The 12,164-nt window shown below is 33.8% G+C and overlaps 3 protein-coding genes across 7 annotated transcripts in view; 1 reads left to right on the top strand and 2 right to left on the bottom strand.

Moving 5' to 3' along the window:
- LOC106305968 (eukaryotic translation initiation factor 5A-2-like) overlaps positions 1 to 4,230 on the bottom strand; it is a 16,484-nt gene extending 12,254 nt beyond the window's left edge. The window contains exon 1 of one of the 3 annotated variants that reach the window (XM_013742407.1): positions 4,144 to 4,230. In XM_013742407.1, the coding sequence (XP_013597861.1) occupies positions 4,144 to 4,215 (72 nt within the window). In that variant the 5' untranslated portion in view covers positions 4,216 to 4,230. The remainder of the gene's footprint in view (positions 1 to 4,143) is intronic. The other 2 variants (XM_013742408.1, XM_013742410.1) reach the window with 2 other exon arrangements.
- On the top strand, positions 4,171 to 7,941 carry LOC106305966. Of its 3 annotated transcripts, XM_013742405.1 has the most exons (5): positions 4,205 to 4,276; positions 4,365 to 4,445; positions 4,738 to 5,006; positions 5,088 to 5,649; positions 5,917 to 7,941. In XM_013742405.1, exons 3-5 carry the CDS (start codon positions 4,767 to 4,769, stop codon positions 7,740 to 7,742), a joined length of 2,628 nt encoding a protein of 875 aa, XP_013597859.1. In that variant the 5' UTR covers positions 4,205 to 4,276; positions 4,365 to 4,445; positions 4,738 to 4,766; the 3' UTR covers positions 7,743 to 7,941. The 3 variants fall into 3 exon arrangements, with proteins under 3 accessions (XP_013597860.1, XP_013597859.1, XP_013597858.1); XM_013742406.1 differs by lacking the exon at positions 4,365 to 4,445 and having other exon boundaries at positions 4,171 to 4,300; XM_013742404.1 differs by lacking the exon at positions 4,205 to 4,276 and having other exon boundaries at positions 4,322 to 4,445.
- Positions 7,942 to 8,236: 295 nt separating this feature from the next.
- LOC106304554 (zinc finger protein ZAT9-like) lies at positions 8,237 to 9,925 on the bottom strand. The gene is made up of 2 exons (XM_013740953.1): positions 9,733 to 9,925; positions 8,237 to 9,630 (listed from the first exon to the last, which is right to left on the bottom strand). The coding sequence occupies exon 2, from the start codon at positions 9,628 to 9,630 to the stop codon at positions 8,359 to 8,361; it is 1,272 nt and encodes a 423-aa protein (XP_013596407.1). The 5' UTR covers positions 9,733 to 9,925; the 3' UTR covers positions 8,237 to 8,358.
- Between the last annotated feature and the right edge of the window lie 2,239 nt (positions 9,926 to 12,164).

Raw genomic sequence — 12,164 nt, 5'->3', positions numbered from 1 at the left:
AAAACGTTGTTTTCGGTTTAAAAACCCTATTTCCTCGGAATTTCCTCGGAATATTCCGAGGAAATTCTGAGGAACTAGTGTTTGGGGTTTCAAAATCTCGAATGTTTTTTTATAAACGGATCGATGGATTTATGTCCAAAAACGCATCGATCGATCACTAAGATGGACCAAAGCGTAACAATGTGATTGATCGATGGGATTATCCCATCGATCGATCGAGGATATCAAGTGTTCCTCGGAATTTTCTCGGAATATTCCGAGGAAATTCCGAGGAACTAGTGTTTGGGGTTTCAAAATCTCGAATGTTTTTTTATAAACGAATCGATCGATGGATTTATGTCCAAAAACGCATCGATCGATCACTAAGATGGACCAAAGCGTAACAATGTGATCGATCGATGGGTATATGTTCAAAAACGCATCGATCGATCACTAGTTCGTCGGAATTTCCTCGGAATATTTCGACGGATTGATGTTTCCTCGGAATTCCGTCGGTATATTCCGAGGAAATTCCGAGGAAACCCAAATTTTGGGTTTCCTCGGGATTTCCTCAGAAATTCCTCGGAAAATTCCGAGGATTTCATTTTCTGTCGGAATGTCCGTCAGAATACCGTTGTTTTCTTGTAGTGTTACTTGCGTTAGTTTTGGTTAAAAGAAACTAAAGGTGAACCTGTAACTGCCTTAGATAAATAGCTAACTCATTTAAGCTAAGTCATTCCTCACCTTACGATTCGAAAACAAGCTTGAATGATCTGATCTTATATTCATAGTTTATATCTTCTTCTCCTCAATGCAGAAGCTTTGTTAAACATACAGAAAACTAAAGGCATGTTTTTTGAAAATAATTAAAAAAAAAAAAAAAAAACAATCTTGAAAATAACCAAAGCTTCTATGAAAGTGAACATTTGAATATCGGGGCCCGATATACAAAGTTAAGAACGTGTGGGCTAGGAAGCTTTATAAATTAATTATTTTAGGAGCCCAGCCCAAGTCATTTTATATATTTCTTACTCCCTCATTTATGAAAAAGTCAAAAAACACACATATTAAAAAAAAAATTATTTTTTTGTCTAGAAAATATCATTAAAACTATAAAATAATTGTATTCAACTAATTACAAAATAGATTATTAAATATGATTGGTTACACAGTTTTTAATAAATTAAAAGTTACCTAGAAAGTTGAAAACATCTTATATATTAGAACATCAAATTGTTTTGGAACATCCTCATTTAGAGTATACAAACTAATTTAAAAAGCATAGTCGAGATCCATTTCATGACCATATAATTTTAGTTTCTCTCTAACTGTAAAACCAAAACAAAAATATCTCAAATGTAAATTCAAAAGTTTCAAACAAAAACTCTTTAGATTCGTTTATAAACTAGTACTAGAGATTAATCCGCGCATCCACACGGATACTGGTTCTTATATTTTTATATATTAATATTTGTTTTTCATAATTAATGTTATATATTTTAGATGGATCATAATATAACTAATTGTATTCAAAAGACATGGACTGAATCGGTTAATATGATTATTTTTGGTACAAATATCCGAACCCGTTTCAGATACATTTGTTATTTAGATATTTTTAGGTTTATATACATCAAAACCGAACTCATCCAGACACAGAAGGACCCAACTCAACACCCACACATAAATTTATAATATTATAGCGGGGTCTAATTAAAAAAATTAATACCCAAAAAGAACAATTTGTACCTAAATGAATAATCAATGTTCATACCTAGCTGGTTTTATAAACTAATAAAAAAGATTATTTCTATGTGTTATAAATTAAGTAAAATAAAAAGAGTTTTTTTTTATTTATTATATGGAGTGAAAAATTAAGTGACAGTAAATGTAATACATTTTATTATTTTGATTTAAGTTATTTTATTAACAAAATGTAGAACTAAATTCAATTTGAATAAATGTAGATTAATATAGCAGAACAGTTTTCTTCATTCAATCTATCTAATGAAACCAAAAAGCAGTATCTTACACGGAGAACGAGATCAGTCAATCCTCTAATTGTTTTAGAATCGGTCCAGTTAATCATGTAAAATATCACAATGTTATAAATCAATCAATAAAAAAATGTTTACATAATTTTTCACCGATTGAAACTAAAATTAAAAAAAAATTTAGTAAAACAAACTAAAACGAACGTTTAACCATATGCAAAACTCAGTTATTTTACATTTTTGATTTTATAATTAGCACAAAGTTAATGTTGATTAAATAAATAAAAATCTAAACTATTATTATTATGGTAATATTATTATTGAATTGATGTATTGTTAAGGTAATATAATTAATGAAATTGTTAAACTGAGTTAAATATGGAAAGCTAATTAATATAATTATATTAATGAAATTATTAAAAAATCACTATATTTTTAAATAATTTTCATTTATATTGTTATTGATGATATTTTAATTTTAATAATATACTAGATTCTGACCCGTCCTTAAAAAGGGCGGGTATATTTTTTGTTTTACATATTTTTAGGTCTTTTCAATTGGTAATTTAAATATAGGTTTAATGGCATAAATCATAATAAATAATATTCTAAGTAATGATAAAGATAAAAAAAATAATAGTTGGACCATACTTTTATCAATGGGTCACACTGCTATTTTAATAGAATAGATTTATATTGCTATTGATGATATTTTAATTTTAATAATATACTAGATTCTGACCCGCCCTTAAAAAGGGCGGGTATATTTTTTGTTTTACATCTTTTTAGGTCTTTTCAATTGGTAATTTAAATATAGGTCTAATGACATAAAACATAATAAATAATATTTTAAATAATGATAAAGATAAAAGAAATAATAGTTGGACCATGATTTTATTAATGAATCACACTGATATTTTAATAGAATAGATATATCATGCGTATGTATGATATATATTCGTCCACTAAAACACCTGTCACGTGTCAGGACTTAAAAAAATGCTTTTCCGGAATAGAGGCAGTTAATGTAATAATCTCCACAAAACAGCCTTTTAATTGATTTTTTTATTAAGAGAGTAGAGATAACTAGCCAATCAAGAACGACCAGAAAAACAAAGCTTCTAACGATAATCACAAAACTCGTAATTATCCACAAGGTCAGGGGTATTTATTTTCGCACCCACATTTTTTTTTGTCATCAACACCCCCACAAACGTAAACTGAAAACCTTAAAGTTGGCTCACAAGTAGGCCCCACTGGCTTTTATCTACCTAACTTAATAAATATTTGATGCTTCATTTAGAAATTAATAATGTTATCATCAAACTTGTAATTTAGTTTTTTGCATAGTTTGTTTTTTTTTGAGAAGGGGTCTTAAAATAGCATGCTAATTATCATTTAATATAATTTTTTTTTATTTCTGCTTCTGGTTGAAAGAAAACATTACTATGACTTATAAAATTAGAAATGACTTGTAATATTTACAAAATAAGGATGGATTTGGACCAGTCTGCTATTTTATCTCTACATGAATTATAAATTGTTAGGTGATGCCCTGTTTCCTTATGTAAAGCTAGAGTAGATCCGGTGAGGATATAGATGTAAATTACTGACATACACACCATTGCACGATTTTATAATTAAATCATATATAAAAAGATAAGTATAAATAATAAGGCTTAAAATATTAAGGCTGTCAAAAAAATGTTGTTCTTTTCGTAAAGTAACGTAAATAAAATATTTTTTCGATCCTATCTTATTTCCGTGCTAAATCATTGTCCGCATTCAAAGATCTGTCTTCTTAAGTCATATTTTTTATCAGTATATAAACTACTGTTATAAAAACGAAAAAAATATAGAAAGTACAATTAAAAACTCCTCAGATCTCTAAAAACAGTAGTTTCAAAAAAAAAAAAAAATCTCTAAAAACAGAAAATGTAAAAGTGAGTAGATCACGAGAAAAAAAAAAGAAGAAGGGAAGGAGCGAGTGTTGACAAAATATCACGTCACTGTTGTTATTAGGAGCGTCTTTCGTTTCCGTATTTATTTATTTGTTTTTATTTTAAGAAAACAACAAATCCGATTAAAAAAGGAATATAAAAGCTCTTATTCTTTTATGGGTTATTGCATTCGCAAATAGAATCTGAGCGATAGAAAAGCCAGAGACAAGGAGAGAGAGAGAGAGAGAGAGAGAGAGAGAGAGATTGTAGAAGACGGCTTGAGAGCTTTCTTCTTCTTCCATGGTGTTCCGATTATTTAGCTCTCTTCTTCAACACTAAACTGTCGTCGTTACTGTAGATTTTGTATCTCTCCTGATTCAAAATTCGGTATTTAATTAATTTCTCACTTTTTAATTTTCTTAATTCAATATTTTTTTCATTTATCGATAAGATTTGGGAGTAAGTGTTTCCAATAATCAACGATTAAAGATGATTTTTATCGTCTGTTCAAAGTGCGATCAGATGATGAGAGGTACAATCTCTATCAACCTAATTTTTATATTATATATCCTCTTTTATTTTAATTCTTTAGTTATTTGTTAATCTGTGATGCTTTATTTGATGAATTAGGTTAAGTCATTTATAAGTCAAATCGATTGCGAATATGTATTTGGATTTGAATTTTCAAAAAAGAAATAAACAAGGATCTAGTGCTTATTAGATGCTACAGATAAGTTATTGAAAAGCTGTATATAATCACTTGATTGTGAACCCTGTGGTTACATAAGTTTGAATCTGAATCAAAGCACTGTGAAATTGCGCAGAATCTAGCCTTCGTTAGAGAGAGAGAGGAATGAGGGAGCAAGAGTCGTCCACTCACTGTGAAACCTTTTTACCCTCGATGAGTGGAGATTTCAATACTTGTAGTTGGTCTGCTTATCGCCGCGGCGGAGATGGTGCAAATCTGCACTATCACAACGGCTCGATAAGAGATTCTTATGCTGCTGCGGCGGATTCATCATATTCAGGAGGGTACGAGAGAGATTTCATGAAACAGACAATGCTTGAGCACGAAGCTGTATTTAAGAACCAGGTTTCTTTCTTTCTTTCTACTAGGCTATTGAGTTTCCTTTCCTCATTTAAAGATTTTTGACTTTGTTTGTATTGATGGCAGGTGCATGAACTTCACCGTTTGTACAGAGTCCAGAGGAAGCTGGTGGATGAAGTAAAGGGAAAGAACTCTAAAGAAGAGTTTAATTTTAGTGATTATACGTCTGAGACTGCAAGTAAAAGGCAGCTTCCAGGGTATGGAGAAGGGATCAGCTCTCAAGCTTGTAACGGTCGTTTGCAAAATGGGTTTAGTTCAAGAGACGGGAACGAGGTTGCTCCTTTGAAGGGCGGGAGAAAACTGATTGATCTTGAACTCCCTGCTGATGAGTATTTTGATAGTGATGAAACTGGTGATAACCATGAGATTACAATCTTCCCTCAGTTCAAACGGTCGAAATCTGGAAGAGCGGATGCTTCTTATCAGAGCAATTCTTCAGGGTCTTGCTTGGACTTGAAGAATTCAAGTGGCTTAGCTGATTTGAATGAGCCACTCAGGTGGCAAGATTCAGAACCTGTTTCTCTATCCAGGGACATGCATTCTCACTATGGGAGAAACAATGTAGATGTTCATGGAAAGTGGTTGGAGAAAAAGACAAGTCAAAACGGATGGATGGTCCTGGAAGCAGGTGACCTTTTTAACAAGTGGCATGCTCTTCATTTTCGTTTCATTTCTCTAATCTCTGGAATGATATAAACCTGAGGCGCAAGCTTTCTTTCTGAGTGTCTTCCTGCTCACATGTTTTATTAGCTGAAACTATGTTATAGTAGTGTCTTAAAATGCATGTACATGCCCATGGCTCATAGAATGGACTTGAATTGTGTGCTGATTCAGTATGTAGCCACTTTTGCCTATCCTCTATTTCTCTAATGCTTTCATGTGACTGTGTTAATAGGGCATAGCAGAAACACACTGAGAGACCAGGTGCCGCTGCCTTCCCATTCTGCACAAGCACTCTCTAGCAATGGATTTCAACCTCAGAGCTATCCTACAACTGATCATAACAAGGTAGTATTCTCCGGAGAAAGAGTATATCGTGAGCTGGAAGTTCGTTCAAAGAATCCTCAAGCTTCTTATGATAGCTACGTGGAATCAAGTGTGGCATCTAACACTCCAAGGTTACACAATGACTACCGCCCTGACTTGGTAAGACCATGGAGCCACTGGTCTTCATCATGGGAGAATCCTAGGAGCATCTCACATCAAAAATCTTACCCAGTTCAAACGAATCCCTACATGAATTTTGTCGCTCATGCAAGGACAGATTCAAGTTTTGAGATGAGAAGTCCTGTCTCTAACGGGATTTATCATGGATTCTCTTCAGGGTCGAAGGAGGCTGCCTTAAATTTCCATTCAGCCGGCTTTAAACCAAATGGTTCTGTGGGAGAGGTAGTGAAGAACCAGAGTTTGGAAAGCCTTCAAGGGCCAAAAAAGCAGGAAAGATCAGCTGGGTTACCCTGGCTAAAACCTAAGCCACCTTACAGAAGTGAAGTATCTAATGGCTTCTTGGATTTGAATGCTTCGACAAATCAATCCATTAATGGAACTGACACAGGGGACGGCCTGAATAGTATTTCACCTCAGAAGAGTTTGAGATCATCTGCTTCATGCTCTTATAATGCCAACGTGGGAAGAGTTGAAATGATCAATCCACATGGTAGAAAAATCATTGGGTGCCCAATCTTTGAGAAGCCTACTATTTTCAAGGAGGAAGTGAATCACTTGGTTAAGCGCGACCTTGATATCAACTTGCCATGCGATGCCTCGGTTTCTGCTGACCAGCATGGTACTAAGGCCTTTCGTGTTGGAAAGGAAGAAGGAAACAAGGCTGGCAACTTCAGACACTACATTGATCTTAATTCATGTGCTAGTGAGGATGACGAAGATTCTGCCTTGCATTCCAGTCTGAGAGTGAAAACAAAAGGAATAATTTGTATAGATTTGGAAGCTCCCCCTACTCTGGAGAGTGAAGAAGAAGATAGAGAGAGTGAGAAATCAAATGAAGAAACATGGGGATTGATGAAAGGCCAAGACGGAAACTCCTTGGATGAACTCATCAAGGAAGCAGCACAAGCAATAGTCGCCATCTCATTGTCTGGTCACCAACGTCTTCCCGACGATGCAGCTTCCTCTTCAACTGATGCGGCTGGGAAAAGTCCGCTCTCTTGGTTCGCAGACATTATCACTTGTCAGGGTGATGAGTTAGAACGAAAGGCTGATCACGAAGGATATTCTTCTGGGGAGATTGATTACTTTGAAGCCATGACCCTTAATTTACATCCCACCAAGGAAGACGAGTACATGCCAGAGCCCTTAGTCCCTGAGAATCTGATATTCGAAGTGACGGGTTCAAACAGGCCAAGAAGAGGACAAGCAAGACGGGGAAGACCGAAGCGGGATTTCCAGAGAGATACTCTCCCTGGACTCCCTTCTCTATCGAGGCACGAAGTCAATGAAGATATCCAATTGTTTGGTGGGCTTATGAAAAGCAGAGAGTACACCTCTGGAGTAGCTGCTCGACGAAACTCAAAAAGAAAACGAGTGGTCACTAGCATAAGCCAAGCTCCAGTTTGCCCGTCAATGGCACTGCCAGTGATAGAGACCGTATCAGTGGTGGGACTTGAAGACAGTAAGCTGACAGGATGGGGAAAAGCAACAAGAAGACCGAGGAGACAAAGGTGCCCTCCTGCAGGCAATCCTGCAACAGTGATCTTAATATGATAGTTTCAGGAAAAAATAATCCGAAAGAATCAAACCTTAAACATTGTAAGAGAGTACAATTACTATACAGTAGATTGATGTTAATTGTTGGGAGTGGTGTTGTATATCTTGTCTTCTGTAAGATGGGACCAAACATGATCTGCTTTGTATTATATAAAGCTTGGTTGGTTATAAAACAGAGATATGTTCATTGCTGTCACTGTTTGATGTCAAGGTAGAATATATGATTTGAACAAAAGTAGGTTAAATGTCTTGATGATTCGGAGATTAATACACCCTACCTAAACATATATTTTAAGCTATAATGTAAAACATATTTTTACAGCAACACTTTTGCTATAAATATCCATGAATTAGCATGATACATTCAAAAATATAGCAAGAAGTATCATAAACACCTTTCTTGGTGGCCAAGAAAAGAGGATTCAGAATGCAAAAGATAGCAAAGTTTGGTCAACTTCACCGGTTCTTGATTTGATTATGAACAAATAAAATAGGAAAAAAATTGATTTACCTTCCGAACCAAAAGTATTCTAGAATCTGAAGTAACAAGAAAATAAAATCAGAGAGGAAACAATAACAATGAGTAACAAAATTGTTGTTGCTAGTGATTTCATTAATCAATAGGAGCAGGAAGATTGAGATCGATGATAGTGTGCATCTCATGAGCCACTTGGTGTTGTTGGATCACCAAAGTCCTGTGTTCATGATTCCCAATGAAATGTGATCTCTTGTGACCACCCAAAGCTTGTCCTGATTTAAACACCCTGAAGCATATCGGACACTCGTGACCTTTGCTTTTCTTCTTTGCTTTCTTAACCATTGGGGGTTTACTACGAATCTTGATTGTCTCCGCACAAGATTCAGTCTCCAAGCTATGCTGATCACCACTGTCATACACTGATTCAGTCAACTCATACTTGATTTTCTTCCGACCGTAAGTAGGAAAGCTTGTTCTGCTTTTCCTCAGATCATACTTTGTCGAAGAAGAACGTTCTGATCCTGCCCTGAATCTGTTCAAGCTCTTATTCTCTGAGCTGTTGAATCCCATTGCAGCCTTGTTCCTGAGGAACCCATCAATAGTAACATCTGAGCCCAACTTCTTTGGTCCATTCCTGAAGTAGCCAGAATCAGAATTATCTGAAACATAACCATTGTCCTCACCATTTCTCAAATGGTCAACTCCTCCTCCAAGTTTGTCTTTCTTACAAAACCCCTTCACCTTGAAGATCTTCTTCAGCTGTTCTCCTGAAGAAGACTTAGTCTCAAGAATCACAGAGTTGTTGTCTGATGACTCGGCAAAAGAGTTGTTCACAACCAAGTTATGTCCTTTCTTGAAACCTGAATCATCTCTAGACAGCATCATCAGAGACAATGCCATTTGCTCTTGTTCCGGCTCAATATCAGACTCATCAAAAGATGCTGCGTCATATTGAATCATGATGCTACTACCATGATGATGTTTCACAGCTCTCTTGGATCTTCTCCTTATAGTTGACAAAGAAGCTTCAGTATCAGATTGACTATCCATCACAATCTTCTCTCTCTCAGAGTGAGAAGCCATGTGACCACAAAGAGCTTTTGAAGAAGGGAAACCTTTACCACATTCTCTGCAATAAAGCAGTTGTGGTTGATGCTGTTGATGTTTCAGAGCCATCATCTCTCTCTGATCCACAAACCTCTTGTTCTTTTTAGGATTCTCTCTCAGACCGTAGCTAGATTGACCTCCATTTTCATCGATCATGAGCTTATTGTGTTCATCCTCATCTGAATCAGCTGAGTTCTTGTTGCTCATGTGTGTTCTGATGTGACCTCCCAGTGATTTCCCACAAGTGAACCTCTTGTTACAGAACTTACACACAAACCTCTTCTCAATGCACTGCTCCATCTTTAATTAAGACAGATGTTCAAACACTATATAAGCAAAGATCAGAAGAAGAAGAAAGACAAGAAAAGGTGAAGTTAGTGAGAACCCATTTGTCTGGTTTACCTCAAGTCTTGGAAGGAACACTGAACTCCCCAGATGCTAAGAGAGAGAAGGGGAAGAGAGAATCATCAAGCTCAAAGCTTGATACTTTCACACAGCGATCAGTTTTGGGGGAATGTAACAGTCCTATCTTGTTAACTTGAGATCCTACCATCAAGCAAAAGAGAGAACACAAAAACAGGAAACAAATAAAACAGACTTTGAAATATCTAAAGTTAGGAGATCTGCCTTCTTTTTGGGTTGGGGATGAAATAGGAAAGAAAAAAATGAAAATTTTAATCAGATTTAAAATGCATTGTTTCCTATCTCTATTATTCTATTAAGAAGTACCCATTAAAAAATACCCCTAAATTTTTTAACTTATTTACACTTCCATGCCATTGAGAATTAAATTAAACTCCATATTTTAATCCTTGTCTTTTCCAGATAAATTAATGAGTTTTACTTAATCAAATTTAAACTTAATGTCATTAAATAAATTTACTTATTTTAATGCTTGTCTTTTCCAGTTAAATTAATGAGTTTTCCTTAATCAAATTTAAATTTAATGTCATTAAATGAACCTAAAAATGCATCATATTTAACGTAGCTTATTACGTACGAGTATGGCTCAATAATGAACTTGAATTTTATTTTTACGAAAACGTGAATCATTTGACTTATGTAATATTTAAAATATATTAACTACAATATAAAAAATGCATGTAACCTACATATACTTTGGTTTGAAATGATCATGTTCAAGTTTTATATAGTCAACTTACATCATGCATCGATCGATGTACAATATTCAAACCACCTATAGTTTTCGTTTTCTTTATAGGATGTATCAACCAACCAATCATCCCATTGATTTTCTAAGCTTTATAAAAAAACAAATCAATAAATACAAACTCAAAATCTAATATCTTCTATTAATCAAAACAGAATATCTTCAATGTCGTATCTTTAATGTACCTATTAAATATAGAAACTGTAACCATAATTACACTAATTATAAGAATAGATTTGATTCCAACCAATTGATCTATTACTTCGGTAATTGATTTGCTATTGCAGAAGAGGAAACAATAAATTTAAAATTTATAAAAATATAAAGATATAGATATTCCAACTAATTGCCTATATTTGCGTATGATTTCCGCATAATAAGCTTCAAATTGAACATTGAAAAACATAGAGAGATTTTTTAATCTTTTACCGACACAAACTTAAACAAAACGAAGAGTTAAATGTAATTTTTTTTTTGTTACACTTCCCGGAAAAAAACGGTTACAACAAGGGCTTTCATAATATGGCATTTTAACATATTAATGTTATGGACATTTAATAATTATCTTGACGAAAAACAAAGACTATAAATAATTTATTATTAATAAAATTATGAAATTATTTACAATTTGATGACTAATTCATCGCCCTTTTTTATATGTTAAATTTTTCATAGAAGTTTAAAAATCATTTTATTTTCTTTAAACATGTATAACTAATTTATAATATTTTATGCCATACTAAGTCATAATATAATATTTCTTCATATTTTACATTAATAACCATTGTTTTTATATATTGTCTACAATTCTCTAATTACGTCTATTTGTTCAATTTTTTATATGATATCGAATATTCATCGTAAATAGATGGTTTAATATGCCAAAAAAATTATTTACATGATGAATATAATACATCAAATATTACAAATACATTATTTAATTAAATAAATAACCAAAAACCGAAAATTCAAATCCGCGCTGGCGCGCGGGTCAAGGTCTAGTTGAGATTAATAAAAATTGTCTAGGCGGATTGTGATTAAATCTATTATGAACAAAACTTAGGTTCACCCCCTAGGGTGAACATTTAAATTCACCACACTCTTAATGACCAATTAAAATGTCACATAGATTATTAACTAAAAAACATTAAATCAAATAAAAAATAGCTAAAAAAATAAATATGCTAATTTTAACGACGTTAACGCCGCTAGCGAAACCCTAAACCATAAATCTTAAATTCTAAACCTTATACCCTAAATTCTAAACCCAAATCCAAACTCCTAAACCTAAACCCTATACCTTAAACCCTAATCCTAGATCATAAACCAAAATTATATACCTTAAACCAAAAAATAAGACTATAAACCTAAACCCTATACCCTAAACCAAAGTCTTAGACCCTAAACCCAAACCCTATAGCATCTAAGTTTGGGGTTTGGGTTTAGGGTTTACCGTTTGGGTTTTAGGTTTAGGATTTGGGTTTAGGGTATAGGTTTTGGGTTTAGGGTTTACAGTTTGGGTTTAGGATTTACCGTTTGGACTTATGGTTAAGGTTTTGGGTTTAGGGTATATAATTTGGGTTTAAAATTTACGGTTTGGGTTTAAGGTCTAGGATTTGGGTTTAGGATATAGAGTTTAGGTTTATAGTCTAGTTTTTGGGTT

The sequence above is a fragment of the Brassica oleracea genome, chromosome C7, assembly GCF_000695525.1.
Source record: "Brassica oleracea var. oleracea cultivar TO1000 chromosome C7, BOL, whole genome shotgun sequence".
NCBI classification, from domain to species: Eukaryota; Viridiplantae; Streptophyta; class Magnoliopsida; order Brassicales; family Brassicaceae; genus Brassica; species Brassica oleracea.
Note: the sequence above shows the minus strand (reverse complement) of the source record. Positions and strands in the feature narration are given on the sequence as shown.

Excerpts from the sequence above, each read along its gene's own strand:
- LOC106304554 (XM_013740953.1), bottom strand. The coding sequence starts at position 9,630 with ATGGAGCAGTGCATTGAGAAGAGGTTTGTGTGTAAGTTCTGTAACAAG.
- LOC106305966 (XM_013742406.1), top strand. The coding sequence starts at position 4,767 with ATGAGGGAGCAAGAGTCGTCCACTCACTGTGAAACCTTTTTACCCTCG. Across the intron at positions 5,007-5,087 it reads AAGCTGTATTTAAGAACCAG|GTGCATGAACTTCACCGTTT; the intron begins GTTTCTTTCTTT and ends TATTGATGGCAG. Across the intron at positions 5,650-5,916 it reads ATGGATGGTCCTGGAAGCAG|GGCATAGCAGAAACACACTG; the intron begins GTGACCTTTTTA and ends CTGTGTTAATAG.